This window comes from Paroedura picta, chromosome 2 (genome assembly GCF_049243985.1).
Source record: "Paroedura picta isolate Pp20150507F chromosome 2, Ppicta_v3.0, whole genome shotgun sequence".
NCBI lineage: Eukaryota > Metazoa > Chordata > Lepidosauria > Squamata > Gekkonidae > Paroedura > Paroedura picta.
The window spans coordinates 114,517,088-114,533,218 of record NC_135370.1 but is presented as its reverse complement, the minus strand read 5'-3'; the positions used below and the strand labels follow the sequence as shown (position 1 = coordinate 114,533,218).

General features: G+C 44.6%; 1 protein-coding gene across 2 annotated transcripts in view; it reads right to left on the bottom strand.

Moving 5' to 3' along the window:
• The window catches only part of TRIM44 (tripartite motif containing 44), a 111,114-nt gene extending 95,668 nt beyond the window's left edge, over positions 1-15,446 (bottom strand). Inside the window, exons 1-2 of one of the 2 annotated variants that reach the window (XR_013228369.1) lie at positions 14,652-15,446; positions 6,578-6,655 (exon numbers count right to left, since the gene is read on the bottom strand). Coding sequence is in view for 1 of the 2 variants with exons in the window: in XM_077322177.1 (XP_077178292.1) it covers positions 6,578-6,655; positions 14,652-15,032 (459 nt within the window). In the remaining variant the exon portion in view is untranslated. The remainder of the gene's footprint in view (positions 1-6,577; positions 6,656-14,651) is intronic. The other variant, XM_077322177.1, reaches the window with a different exon arrangement.
• Between the last annotated feature and the right edge of the window lie 685 nt (positions 15,447-16,131).

Genomic DNA, 16,131 nt, shown 5'->3' with positions numbered 1-16,131 from the left:
TGCCTCAATAACTGGTGCCTTATTTGGTTTCTACGGCAACTGAAAATGTTGCCAAGTCCATTCCCATCCCTACTCCTTATTTCTGTGCATTCACAAGCAGTGATTACGTTCCCCCATCCCTACCCACTTAACAAGATGGGTTTCTGTACAAACCCTGGGCTTCTCTTTGTTTGGGAGAACCCTAAAGTGGTATTCATGGTTGGTGCAAGACTTTTTGATCTCCACAGGTACTAGCACTTAATTATTAGGTATAGGATGTTGATGACACAGAATAGTCATTGAATGAACAAGTTATATCTCCAATATAGTAAAGCACAAGGAAATAATTCAAAATATCAACTATAATTTGAAGGAGGCAGGGTTAGAATTCAATATCAGATTCTGTTATGGTCTGTCACGTTATGGAAAGCAATTTAATAAATTGTTATTACCAAGATTCCTGTACAAGCTAGTTTACATTAAAATAAAATAAATGGAGTAGAAAAGGACTTTCATTGTTTGGCTGAATACCACTAGTATATTGAATACCACTGGTATATTGCTGGATTCCACCCCCACCCTCACCGCATTTATACTATCAAATAATGGACCAAAAGGTTTCTGGAGTAATGGATTTTTCATAGATAAGATTTATTAATGATCAGGGGAAAAGTAGGACACATAAGAAATTACTATGCAAGAAGGTAGGAAATATATGTTCCTGACTTTCAGATATACTACAGAGCAGCCTAGCTGGTAGCTATTAGTTATTACCAGTATAAACCCAAATGATACACCTTGTATCTCATTGGAACAGCAACAATTAAAAAACACAGTTTGTTTTAAGGTCACTTTTTTGAGAAATAATACATTAGAAGCAAAACCAAAAAAGTCTAGAAAAACACATGCTTTAAAATTATTATATTTTACCTACATTTCCTCAAAGGAGTTAAAGGAAACGCTGTCTAACTATGTATATACAAGAAACTAAATGTGCAATATCAATCAATGCAAAATAAAATATATTGAAAATAGCGCATACAAGTGCTTCAAGGGGCATGCTCATCTAGCCAATGCATACTCTCAGTTATCCATTCCAGCCTGCAGGAGAGCCAATGGGAGGAAGAAGAGGACAAGGGTGCTAAGAAACGCCTTCCTAATCAGAGGTCATAAGGGGCTGAAACAAAATGGGTAGGATTGCAGCAAATATGTACAGCCTGAACACACACAAAATTATGTAAGGTAAACGAAGATGGATGTGTAACATGACATTACACCAGTTCGAGGTTATAATAACCCCATAATGACAATATACAGTTTTATACCCCCAAAATTCATTTCCTTAATGCCCGACCCCCAAAAAAACCAAAGTTACCAGCCAGGAAATTTACATTTACAGTATAATCCTTTGAAACCAATGGACTCAGAAGGCTGTAACTGTTAAGGGTTGCACTATTGCATTAGTATCAAAAGCTACAAGCAAGTAGGTAGTACATTAACCAGATCAACCTCTCAAAAAGATTCTATGTACAAACAGCCTACTGAAGTATGATTCGGAAGACCTTATGTTGCTCATGGCAATACCTACTCATCAAATAAGATTCACGGAAAGGAAGATCTGTTTGTTTCTTTTTGGAACAGAAGACTGGTCTAGGGACATTATCATTTACTGAAGTATTCGTAGTTTGTGTGTTTACAGGAAATAATGGTGTTTCTGCATTGATTTCTTTCTCTCGTTTTGCTGTAAATTATGTACTTGTAATCTGTTTCTGTTTCATTCTTTTTAATGAAAAACTTAAGATAGATGTTCTAAAAAGCACTATATTTCAGAAGGGTTCCCCCTCCCTCACAACAATGATTTTCCTAACCTGTCAATGTTCCTCAAATATCATTCACCTTAATGCAATATATTCATTAATGGAAGTACTGCAATCATGGATTAACTGCCTTGCTTTATACCGATGAATCAAATAACTTTTTCCTCAATTGGCTAGCCTAATCATGACAATCTAAAACATACAGTAACTTGCCTTTATTAATCCTGTACAGATGCCCTACACAGTTCAAGAGTATGTCCCATAAATTTTTTATTACATTCACAATATTGTGTTACACAATTAACATGTTCTTGACCCTGATGTCCACATTTTTCAAGCTGCCTTTGCATGCCAAGCAAAAAGCCCACCTCATATTACTCAAAGAAGCCATACATGCTGCAGAAGCCATACGACTCACTATTTTGGCACTTGCAACAGGCCAATTCTGAACATATAGCAAGTGTTTGAAAACACAAAACGGTAGGTGGCTTGCAAACACACTCTGGGACCCAAGACAACATGAAAAACCTTAAATCATTCACCAGTTGATGGAGGTATAAGACTGCAAAAGAGTTATGCATAATCACAAAAGTGATTATGTGGAGCTTATTGGACCAGGCTCGTGGCACACAGAGGTGAGAGATTCTAAGTCCAAAGAAGCAAACATGTGGCTCCCCAGGACCATTTCATGGTGGGGAAGAAGTAAGAAGGCTTCAACCCTCTTCCCTGTGGTTCCAAATAGGAATTAGGCCCCAATTGTATGAAAATTAAAACTTAAATAATTGCTGGGAGCACAAAACTTCTAATCATCGGGTTTGGCCCTGAGAATGAGGCTTTGGTTAAAAGACTTTCTCTCTCTCAAATCCAGTCCCCCTGATCACCAAAACAAGGCACTACCAAACAATGTCCACATTCCAGAGTAGGGATGGAAGGCACAGACTGACTGATGATAGACAAGAGTAATACATATCTTTGCTTTCTCAGCCAAGGCATTTTCAACTTGCAAAGATTATTGAAAATCATTTCCACAGCAGCTGCAACAAACACAATTGGGGACAAGTGCAGTTATTTTTGTTCTAACAGCCAAACTTGTTTTCAAGGGCCAGACAGACAAACTTGCAGCAATCTACCACTTTTTCCTGTGATCAGCTAAAAACAGAATACCCCGAGAGTCTCTGTTCCATGTTATTTCATATAGTCACCAATTGTGTGATAAACTGAACAACAGGATGGTAAAATTTGTGAGTAGGAAGGACTCAGTAGGCTAGACAAGGGTACCCACTGTGGCACCTCTTGATTGTCATGCCACACAACAACACCTGGACTCAAACTCTGCTCTAGCACTTTTTTCTTGTCCTCCAAGTATTTTAGAAATTAGGCAGGGACAGATGTTGCTTTGCCCAGCAGGGCTTCCAACTGGCCACTGGAGATCAGACATTTACAACTGTTGCTTTGGCTGCAGCTGCCATCACAATGGCCCATTATGCACAGAGGGGAAGGTCCACATTCGGGGTGGAATGGCGTTGCCTAAAATCACCGATAACGCACGGCGCTGGCTGCAACCGGCCGCAGATTCAGTGCACGCTGCCTAAAAAGCCGCGTTAGCGAAATGTGGAAGAAAGCGGAGCTTCCGGGCGACCAGGGCGCAACCAGAAGCGGCACCAGGGGCGCCGTGTGCATAATTGGTTACTCTGGGTTTTGCCGCCCTTGCGTCCCGTCCCGTGCGGAAGCGGTTTGCTTCGCGTCTTCCCCCTCCATGTTTTCCATGTGACCTAAAATCGCCGTTTTGGCAGCCGTGCATAATGGGCCAATGCAAGGAACTTCATCATTTAATGAAAGTAAGCTGTGTATAAGCATAAAAATATTTTTAAACAAAATGTTCATTTTCAAAGGCAGCTGTATGATATACCTTCAGAAACCCTGAGACCGGCATAAAAAACACTACTTATCTGCCTAATTTTCAAACCAGTATTACATCTAGAGGTGCATTTGTTTGTTTAGACAATGGCTGCAGGTGGTAGTATGGGGGGTGAGGGTGGAATGAATCACACAAAAGCGCCAGGGGTTCAGAACTTCTGAATCTGCAGAATTGTATTTATGTTGATGATGATACAGAACCCAGATAAATGCAGTTTCATTGTAATCTGCTTTGATGGAATCCCATTTGTAGATCTTCTCAGATTTTATGTTTATCCTGCTGATTTTCTTTTTCAATAAATTAACAAGTTAATATTCTGTGTGATTTGTAAACTGTAACTATAAGTTGTTTTCTTATTAACCATGCAAATGCATATACTGCAGCCATGTAAATATTTACAAAACAGTCAGCCCGTAACATTTAACCGTTCTATCTACTGCCTTTATGTCTCTTCCAATTCATGAACAGAAGGCTATCTTCAATCTGTCCTTTGCCCAGGACAAGTAACTATGAGGAAGTCCATTCTAGTATTTTTCTTAACACGCTACTTAGCAAGTAAAATGTTTTTCACAAAACTCAAAAGCAAACATACAAATAACTCCATTAAAATTCTGCTATAGCACTACCACTATCACTCTAAGAACCAGTGCTATGTGGGCCTACATACCAAATGAGTTCATGGATAGGTAAGCACCAGAGATGAGACATTTTCAGTAATGGCAGCCAAGCATAAGAAATCCCTCACCACAGTAGCTTGAGTGGTGCCAAATCAGGCACAGACATTTCATCCTCGCAAAGTCATTTAGATTTCACAAAGTTGCTTTTAGTTCCATGGCATCAGACTGTGGTTTTACAAATAGCTTAATGTTGTTTTAAGAATATTTAAAGTATTTTACTTCAGTTTTGGTTATTTTGTTTGTAATATTTTAGAGAGAGTGATTAAAATGTGAAACTCGCTGCCAGAGGATGTAGTGATAGACACAGGAATAACCAGCTTTAAAAGGAGACCGGATAGATTCATGGAGAATAAAGTCTATCAATGGCTACTAGTCACGGTGACTGAAGGGACGTTCACGTTTGGAGTCACTAAACCTTTGAAACCCAGATCCAGGAGGAAACATCAAGGGGAGGAATCAGTTGGCCACGAGACAGGATGCAGGACTAGGTGGATCATTGGTCTGACGTAGCAGGGCTGTTCTTAAATCCATATTGTTTTCTGTTTTTGATTTAACATATTACTAGTTTTATGTAAACTGTACCAAATATATTTAGTGAGAACGAGGTAGGATAGAAGGATTTTGGAGAAAAAACGTATATCTTCTATGGCAGTGGTCCCCAACCTTTTTATCACTGGGGACCACTCAACGGGGACCACTCAACGCCTTTTACTGAGACCTGGTGGGGGGTAGTTTACTCCTCTACTCTCAACCACTGCCCTAACGCTCTCTGATCGCTATGGTAATGTTTAAACATCCCTTCAAAATAAGATACAGACATGCCACAACAATGAACATAAGGAACATTTTATTTTCATGGAAATTTTAACTCATGACAATGACAAATCAATGGGAACCCTGAGCCTGTTTCTCTGCAACGAGATAGTCCCATCTGGGAGTGATGGGAGACAATGTCACCTGAAGTGTGTTGTAAAGGGCCGGGGGGGATAAAGTAAAGGGCAGGGGGGGGGGAGCGTCCTTCGGGGCCCACCTCCAATTAGTTGAAGGACCACATGTGGTACGCAGCCCACAGGTTGGGGATCGCTTTTCTATGGAATAGGTTGTTGGATGAAACAATCTCAGAGTGTAGGCACATCCTCAAAGAAACGAAAGCAGTGTAGAATAATGGGTAATGTCTTGTACCCATGGTCTGGTGAAAACTGGGCTTACATTCCCAGCAAGCCATAAAGCTCAAGACTTCTCCCTGGACTAGGTTAACCCACTGCACAGGAATGCTGCAACAGGGCTGGTAGGCTTCAGGTGGAGCCAGAGAGAGACCAACAATTCAAGCAGAATGCAAGCCGAGAAGAGAATCGACAATGGCAGTCCAATAAACAATTTATTCCAAACTTCACAAAAACTCAAGTGTGACCTATTTTAACTAGAAAGGCATATATAAATCAAATAGGTCAGCCAGAACAGGTACCAAGGCTATCACCATGTTTTTGGAAGTAACCCTTCCTCAGTGGCTGTTTTTTTTCTATATACGGTCTGCTAATTAAAACAGATCACACGAGTTTTTGTGAAGCTTGGAATAAACTGCTTACTGGACTTCCACTGTCGAATCTCTTCTTGGCTTGCAGCCTCCAGATGCAGCCAGGGGATCACCTGGAATTACAAATGACCTCAACACTACCAAGCTCAATTCCCCTAGAGAAAAAGGCGGCTTTAGAGGGTGGGTACTATGGTATTATATCAAGCTGAAGGGTCCCTCCCAAACTCTGTCTTCCATAGGCTCCCCACACATACAACCTGACTGCCAGGAATTTCCCAGTGCAAAGTTAGCAACCCTAGGCAAGAATAAAATAGGCCAGCCTCACATATGCTAACCTGAGCTCCTTGGAGGAAAGGGAGGATACAGATCTGATAAATTATCATTGAAAAGAAAAACAAAACTAGTATGCTATTCAGGGAAACAATTACTGATTATATATATTTCAAGCCCTAAAATGTGTCAAGGGAAAGGGTGGGGGAAGGAAAAGACTACTTATCTCTAGCCACATATGAAGACAGTATTTGTATTTTGACTGACAGACTTAATTAGATCTTAACGTAACACACAAGATAGTCATTAGCAATACAGCGCACTTCTCTCAAGGAGAATGAAATGCACACAGACGGTGAGCACTTTAATTTTATTAACTTACTTTGGGATCCGCACACTTGAACTTCAATCTTTCTACCATCTCCAGCATGGCCACCTTCAGGTCAATGCGATCTCTATTCTGAAAGACAAGGAGGGCAAAGGTCACTGGAGAGCATGCTTCTGAAATCGCATAAATTCAGTAAGGAGTTCCACAAGATGACTGGGGGGGAGACGGAAGAGAAGCAGCAATCTTTCAGTGCTCTCTATTAGCCAAATTGCTATGAGTCCCTGAATATATTCACTCATTCTTCTGGGACTGAGGTTAAGCAAGCAAAAGGCTTAAGAAAGAAAATAAGATTTATCTGAAAGGAGTGCTGGGGAAAACTACTGGGATGAAAATTAAATGCATTTGCACAGGCTATCTAATTCACTGCTTTGTCACATGGCTCAACTGCAAGCTGGGACAAATCTTGCTAGATGGTGAGCATCGCAATGAAGCCAATAACTGAGCTGCTTTCCTAAAGGGCACCAAGTACTCTCCGACATCAAGCCCTTGTCAGTGAGATGCTGGGCAACGGTGACTGAACTCCACGTTTCATTTATTTTCTGTAATTGGTATTGGCTGCCTGATAATTTAATCCTGCACTTTTGTGCTTCCATTCGTAAAGACGAAGCAGAAGGAAAGAACTAATTAAGGAAGCAATCAAGAATTCACACTTCAAAAAAAGGCACAAGGCACTAGCACTTGTGGAATCCCTGGGAAATGTGTTTCCTTTGCTTCAGCTATTTTCTGTCCCAAACAAAATCACAGGTTAGACTGCAAAAGGGGGTCTCAATAGCAAAAGTTCTTTGAGACATTTGTTTTTCTTTTTTCTGCCCTTGTGACTTCTGCCTTTTCACCAGTGATCCCTCTGATATCAGTGTTCCCATGATAATGTCAGCAGTCTTTGAAAAACCAGGGAGGGAGGGGGGAGCACACTCACCAGCCATCTGCCAACTCTGTCACTGGTCTGAGGCAAAGTGAGGGAAGTTGTTGGACATGACAGTTAGGACAGCCCTGGGGTGAAAAGGGCTGGTGCGGCCTGTCCAAGCTTCTGTTCCCCTGCCCTTTGCAGCCCTACTGACCTCCTCTCCCAGAGGGGGTCAGGGGCAGACTGGTGGCGATTGCCCTCCCACCAGGAGACCCACATACTTCTGTCTCCATCAGCAGCCAGGGGCAAGCTGGCTGCGATGTTGGCCGGGCTGGGGATGGCAGGGCTTATCCGGACTTTGGGCCAATTGGGACATGTGCCCCACCCACTCTCTGCCTACCTACCCTTTACCCTTTTATTTATACAGCACAAGCTGTTACAGATTATATATATACTAGCTTCAAAGCCCGTTCCTAAGAATAGGCCTTGAAAGGGTCCCCACCCCTGGCCCCTGGCCAGGCACCTTAAGCTGGCTTTGGGCCACAGCTCACAGCCGGATCAAGTGGGGCACATGGGGGCTGGCCAGCTCCTTAGCAGGCCTGTGGCAGACCTCCTCAGTAGGCAGCCCGCAGGCCCTCGCTAGCAGGCCCTGCTAGCAGGCTGAAAGGCCCTCGTTAGCAAGCCCAGCTTAGCAGGCCAAGAGGCCCTTGTTAGCAGGCCCTCCACCATGACCCTTTGCCTAGGGCCCTCTCCCCTTACCTGCTGCTGGCTCCAGGCATCTGAGAGCAAAGAGGCTAGAGTCCAGGGACGGAGGGTGGGAGCTGTAGGGGCAGGGCCTATCAGGGCAAAGTTGGCTGAACCCTGACTGGCCCTATTCCAGCTTGGACAGCCGGACACGTTCCACCCTCCAGGCTGTTTCACAAATATATAGAAGAACCATGGATAAGGATGGACACACACACCAAACATGGAAGGGTCTAAGAGATCATGCTTCCCCTTCAACACACAATTACAGCCTTCTTCTGACAACTTTATACAGGTTGAAAGAACGCAGGAGTGTGCCATCTCCGTGTCTCCCCCACACAGCACCCATAAAGTGTATCTGTATACTGTCCATTCTCAGCCCTATAACTGAAAACACTTTTTTCAAACATTCACAATCATAGGCATGCAGTCTTTGTGCATATATTTTATGAACACATACACTGTGCTCATGACCAAGCATCTGTGCATAAATAAACATATCCAGAACATCAACATGCATGTCATTTAAAGACAGCTTTAATGTCCTTAGAACGTATATAGTCTTTAATTCCCTTCAGAAGATTGCTAGAAAATTCTGGATTCACAGAACATTTAAGCAAAGAATATTACAACTAGCGGTTATATACCACTTTCAATGTTCAAGTCATTTCACATACATTGTATTGCTGCAGTGTTTTAAAAAGACACCAGCATTTTTGTCCACAAATTGAAGATGAAGTCAAGAGAAACCAGACTAAATCAATGTAGTGAATATAAACACAACACCTGAAACAGAGACGTTGCAATCTTGCAATGATGTCCTATGCAACCTAAACCCACTGACACTGATAAGCCTAGACCAAAGTAACCCTGCACAAGACTGCCCTGTTAATTTTTATGCTATACTGCCCTTAAACCAAAAATAAGGAAATTATAATTGCCAATGAATTATTACTGCAACAAAACTGACACATCACATTAACAGAGGAATGTTCAGTAACATTGCACATCACACATGCCAACTCAAAAGCCATTCTCTTCTTTATAAGCCCACCAAACTGCTGAAGGGTAGTTCACATGTTACCTTTCTACTACGCAGGTCTTCAACATGCTCATTAAGATTAAACAAGAAAATGCACCGTATTTGCCGGCGTATAAGACGACTGGGCGTATAAGACAACCCCCCAACATTTCCACTCAAAATATTGAGTTTGTTACATTACATTACAGTACTATGGACCACTATGGGCAGCTATGTCTAGCCCAACTGAAGTGCACCCAGCATATAGGACGACCCCCGCCCCCCACTTGGAGGCATGTTTTTCAGGGGGAAAAAGTAGTCTTATACGCCAGCAAATACTGTAAATGCATATGCTAAAGTGATCTGATTGGTTCTGATACAACCAAAGGGGCAATTTTTTAAAAAGAATGCCCACCAATTTCACACGGTATGCAAGCAGCAATATTGAATTCAATCATTTATATTCTGTGCGGTCAGCTAAAAGCACATGAAACTGTCCATGAACTAAAAGCTCACCGAGATTCACATCTCCAGATACCTCCCTTTCCTTACTTGAATCTTAAATGCACGAAAAAGCCTTGGCAGGTCAGCAGAAGTCAAAAATATAATGGGGACAAATACAAAATGACATTTTGTATGGTACAATAGTGTTTAGAAATTGATACAAGTCTCACTCTTGATTATCGGATGCTAATTAAAACAGAAAGAGGGAGAAAAAGCACAGAAGAGTTTGCTCCTTATTGGGAGCTGCTTGGTTTTGAAATCTCCCCTTCCCTAGCTTATTTTGGTGGCTAAAATCATTAATGTCATAGCTGGAACTACTTTTACAGTTCCTAACACAGCCATGTGCCCCCAAACTAGCCACCAGCAATGGCCTAAAAATAGATTTGTCAGCTGTGCTTCTGCTACAGTATATAGAAACTAGAAATAAAGCCCATTTTATTATTGAATAAAATGGGCACTAGGGGCCACCCCCCAGGGAAGCCCTCGCAGGGCGAAGGCTTCCCGGGGGTGTGAGATGCAGGGGCGACTGAGTGGGACCCAAAGCGTCCTCCCGGCCGCGGGCTGGTCTCCTGGGGCTGGGAGAAGGCGGTGGCCCACCCCACCACCCCGCATTGTCCCGGGGCCTTCTCCCGGCGGCAAGAGCAGCCTCACCCATCTGCAACGCGGCGAGGCTGCTCCTGGGGCCGGCAGAAGGCTGCAGCCTCCCCCCACCCCCATGGCGGCTCATCCCAGGACCTTCTCCCAGCCCCAGGAGCAGCCTTAGCGCGTCTGTGATGCAGCGAGGCTGCTCTTGAGGCTGAGAGAAGGCTGCACCCCCCCAGGGTGACGGGAAAGGAGGCGGCGGGGAAGGAGGTGGGGGGGAAACAGCGGGGGAAAGGAGCCAGGGCGGGAAAGGAGCCGTCTTCGACACAGCGTCCCTGCTCCTTTCTGAAGCGGTAGGAGGACCCAGGCTGGAGGACTCACTGTGCAGGCTGCCAGCTCAATCTGAACGGTGAGTTCCCGGCTGGGCCAGGCAATGCCGGGCCAAGCTGCCAATAGGGAGCCGGCCCTGGATGGACACTTGCAGGGCCCAATCAGGAGCCGCTTCGCGGCTCCTGTTTGGGCCCTGTGAGTTTTTATCCCGGACAAGGCCTGCCCTAACTCCTCCCCAACAGCCCTTACCCTTTTATTTAATACCACGGGGCAGTTTAAAGATACTGTATACAGGAATCTACTTTAAACAGCACACTATTGGAATAATGAGCTTTCCTTTCCTTAACACAGAAAAAGACAAACCCAGATGGATGGATGGAGGGGGGAGGGGAGCAGAGAAGCAGCCCAAGAAAGCTTGGTATCACTAGACTACTTTCACCCAGATGAAATCCTACTGGATTTACTTTTACACCACTTATATTCAGTAAATCAGAAATCATGAATGCACTACAGCTGAAAACATTCCCTGTAAGGTAGAGGTTCGCAACACTATCACAGAAGCACCCTGAGGCCAGGAGAGGAAAAGAAAAGCAATCCAGTCTCAGCCTTGAAAGGAAAAAGGGAAGCTGAGCCTGCCTCCCTGTCAATGGGGATATGGAAAAGAAGGTAGAGCTGTCATATTTTCTGCTCGTCCCATCAAATAGAAAGAGGCTCATCCTGCCAAATAAGTGACTAGAGAAAACCCTTCTATCTTGCACTGGTAGCAGCCAAGTGGGCTCTATCCTGTGGTGCTGCTAGCAATGCCCAATTTGCTCTGAGCCACAAGCCAATAAGAGAGGCAAGAGACCCAAGCCATCACCAACCAAGGTCCAGGCTGTGCTACTGACACAGTGGTGAATCCCAAAATGCTTCTAGATTTGGGTCCTGCTTTCAAAGGAAAAAAATATAAAAAGAGCAAAAAAAGGCCTGCCCATGTTTCATGAAAAGGTAGCAATGATTGTGTTTCATGTCAATGAATTGCTTTTTTGCACACATTCTAGAAAGAGGGGAAGAACTTCCATGCATACTGAAGGGAATCTACACAGAACACTGTGTATGATCCACAACTAGCTAGCTGATGAGGTGACATTATATTAGGATAATATAATAAAGGTGAAATTACTCATCTGAGGGGTAGGGAAAGAGGGCTAAATAATAATTCTCTCAAACAGCCTATGATTCCCAGCCACACAGAAGATGCCCATCCTTCTTAAAAATTATTAACAGGCAATGCCCATTCAGCCAGGCAAATGCATTTATAAGAGTTACTAGCTAATAAATGCTTTTGCTAGCTTGTTTTATCACACAGTTATGCGAATCATTTACAGCAGGCTGAAAGTCTAGAGAACTTGTATGATCACTTGGAAGTGGCTGATACTCCTCAAAGGTGTACAAGCACGTTTTTGTGAACCTTACCCTGTTGCTGAACTGGTCTTAAGCATACATGTTTAAAATCAAGTTCTACTGCTGTAGGACAAAAGTAACTATGATAAGAGTCTTCAGATTCCTCCTAGACTAATTTATTCCTTTTAGCCATATAATATACCCATGATATAAGATACTTCTTCAGATACAAGATACTTATTCAGAAAATACTATCAATTTTCTCTTGTTACAATTATTTACTGTAAACCAGTAAAGTAGGAACTTGGTCAAATGTTACTGGGCTGGCAGAACTTCTGCTCACTTCCTCTCCAATATCATACCTGGGTGGTTTTTCCCCCCTTCCTACTTAGAGTTCCCCTTTATTCTCCACTCTACCATTTCCTTCCTTCCGTACTGAAGAAGAGTAGAAAGGCAGTGTGAAACATTTATAGTGTCACTAAACATGAACAGAGTTGACTTCCTTTTGTTGTGCGCCACCCTGATCTGGGCCACCAGACCACTCCTGCATTATCCCACTGCCTTGTCATAGATTTTTGCCTCCCGACAAGGCAGCAAGGGAAAACAAGTCGAACCTCTCCCCCCTGCTCCTTGGCTTGTCAATCACAGCCAACCACCAATCCTGACTGAAGGGCTGGCGCTGTCGGTGTGTGGGTCTGGGGTGAAACCTTGGCTGGGTGGAGGATTTGTAGTCCTTTGTAGTGTTGTCTATTAATCAAGTTTCCTTATGGATGAAAAGAGCATCCACAGACCTTGGAGTCCACAGACCTGGTAGAAGAGGACGAAGGCATGGCCTTCTTCTTGTCTTTTGTCTTGACCAGCACTTCCCCCAGGTTTGACTTGCTGAACAACACGCGCCCTGAGAATCTCTCCATGGCCAGGTTGGTCTTTGACAATGCATTTACTTTCCAGTGTTTGAGCCACACATTTCACTGATTAATAATGGTGGCTGCCTGGGCCCCAGACTGTATGGTATCCTGACCTGCATCTGCTATAAACTCCGCTGCTCTCTTAATTCTCAGGTAAGCCAAGCTTGGTCCTGTGACTTCATCAAGTCGTCTGCCCACACCACAATTGCTCTGGCAAAATTAGCAACACGGAAGTGCACTTAAAAAAAATTTCGGGGCTCGGGGGAGGGGACGGGACAGAAGCTTGAGTCCCTGAGACACTCTAGTACATATGGCATTGGATTGCCCAGCTCTTTCAACCCAACAAGCTGATATTCATTGCTATTTGGTAGATCTATACTCTAAATACAATTCCAAATCCCTCATTATAAAATTATTGTTATCTGAACAAGATCCTTCAAAACTTGCCAGGACTGCGGTTACCCTTGGGAATATGCTGAAAATAAATAGCCAATGTTTGTTGAGACAGAGACTTGGCATTTAGTTTTTGTTCTCTCTGGACTGTGGTTTGTTATGCCAACCAATAAAGGTTTCTGATATCTATCTGATCTAATTTCCTGGCATGCAGACCCAATAATGTGAAAAGGTGTTCCAGATACTTTTTTGCCTCACAGAGCTCTGAAATGCAGATTCTCTGTTAGGAAGAAATCTAACAGATAAGCTGAGCTATATAAGAAGTTCACTTGGATGTGTCACAGGCATCTTCTTTACAGAGGGAAGTTCCTAACACCATCATAAAAAGTCTGTCCCAACAGCAAACCCATGTTCCATTATTAAGGCACATAGTTCTGATAAAGTTCCTACAACTACCCTGTGCAGGAAGTAGTTAGAAGTCCATAGCCCTGACCTACATTATTTTCACTACTACTTCCAGACTCTTTATGATGACCGTGTTGATCATAAAGTAAGCAAATCTGAACACTTATTGGGGTAGACTGAATTCACATACTTAATTTCCTGCATTCTCAATGAAGTGCCTCTCTTTGACTTTAATAGCAGAGAAAGTGTGCATGGAAATATTTTATAGCTTCCCGGCCTCCAGGTAAACACAAGTGATATGGTAACACAGAGTCTGAAAGCACCTGAGCCTCCAAAAGCCATAGACAACTGCTATAGAAAACACTATACCCCATTTCCTAAGAAATGTCTTTAGTGCAACCTGAGTAGACAGCCAATGAAACTTTTTATTTCTTCTATGCTCCCTTCCATTGATGCTCCTTTGCGAATAGAACCAATGAATGACCCAGAAGAACAAGCCAAGAAGCAAGGTTGGCCAATTCTAATGTTTGCTAAGCACATATAACACACCACCTATTTATTACATGTATATGCCGCCTTCCCCTGAAAAAAGCTTTTCTTCTTCCCAGTACATCAATGTTCTAAGACCAAATACATTGGGATACATTCAGACAATTTATTCCCAGTACATCTATCCAGAGAAAATACCAGCCCACAATAACAGATACTGTTTCTGAATGTTTAAGTTTTTCAAAGAACGTTTTCCAGCAGCCAAGGGCCTCCTCTGGAAAATGGGGGGGGGGGGGACGGGGACAGAAGAGAGACACATTTTATTTATCAAGCGCTTTGCCATACCATGAACACAACTCACTAGCACCAACTAGCAAGACATTTCTCCAGCTGGGCAATGCTGCACGTCTGAGGTGTCCTCAAGAACCGGGTCTAGCCTGCGCCCCTCCTCTCCAGGCTACTTACCCTCATAGCCTCATAGGCCTCACTCAGAGTGATGAGATCATGCTTCTGGTGCGAGCCAGACACCGCACACAACACACAGATAATTTTCTCGTGCTCTTTACAATACAGGCTAAGATCTTCCCCATGCTCGTCACACTTCTTCCGCTCCAGCTTGTGAGGCTCTTCTTCACCGAGGGTACCTGCCGGGCCCTGCCCCCGGGGCGTGACAAAGGCCGCCATGCGATGGGCCCTGTACTTCTGGCGGTGCTCCTCGGCGTGCGGCCGGCAAAAGGAGAAGCCGCAGTCCCGGCAGAGCTCCGCGGCGCCCTGCGCTTCGTCGGGCTCACAGGCATCGCACGTGCTGTCCTGGGGCAACTCTTCCCCGTCGTCTGCAGAAGCCATTTCCCGCCGGAGCCAGCCGAGGCCTCTCCTCCAGCCCCGACGCCGCCACGCTACTCACGCCTCCCTTTGCACCCCGACAGGCTCCCGCTGCTCCTTGCCGGCGAGCCGCGTCCCCTTCAGCGCCAACGTCCTTCGGCCCCTCTCGTCCAGCCCGAACCGGCCTCGCTCGGCCCCCCTCCCTCGAGCTCTCTCTTGCCCTGGCTCTCACTCACCGCCGCCCTGGGCTGAAACGCAAATAATGGCAAGGATGCCCTTGACTTAGCACTTTCCTCCTTCTTTGGTTTCCACCGGTTAGCAAAGAAGGAGAAAATGCCCCTCGGAGCACTTTCAGTTTGCAAACACAGGCCAGGCTGGCTTTTCTGCTTCCGGAGTCACTTAAAGTGGCGATGCCTTTCCCTTCGGCCCGCCCCCTTCCTCCGCCGCGGGTCCCGCCGGCTGCTTAACCACGGCGTGCGGAAGAGGGACTTCCTCGCCTGGGAAGGGGAGAGACTCTCGCGGCGAGGAAGAACGCCTGTGTTGCTATTCCCCGTTTAAAAGGCAGGCTCGATCAGTTCATTCTGAATGGTGCTCTGAGCCTAGTAACTGGATTGGCGATCATTTAAAACAAAAACAAAAAAACCCTCGTCCTTTGAAGTCAGTAGAATGCTTTCTTTTCTCCCTGTGTTGTACGAAGGGGAGATCAAATTTCGAAGCCTATTCTTTCCCTCATCTTCGGAGTTCATTGAAAATGAAAACGAGTTGTCATTCCAATAAGGAAGCGTTTTTGAATGCAGCTGCAGTTTAGATACAGGCTGTGCCAGCCCTGTGCACACTTGTTGAGGAAGAGCAGGGGTGGCCAAACTGTGGCTCTCCAGATGCCCATGGACTTGTTGTTATGTGCGAAGTCGTGTCCGACCCATCGCGACCCCATGGACAATGATCCTCCAGGCCTTCCTGTCCTCTACCATTCCCCGGAGTCCATTTAAGTTTGCACCTACTGCTTCAGTGGCTCCATCCAGCCACCTCATTCTCTGTCGTCCCCTTCTTCTTTTGCCCTCGATCACTCCCAGCATTAGGCTCTTCTCCAGGGAGTCCTTCTTCTCATCAGGTGGCCAAAGTA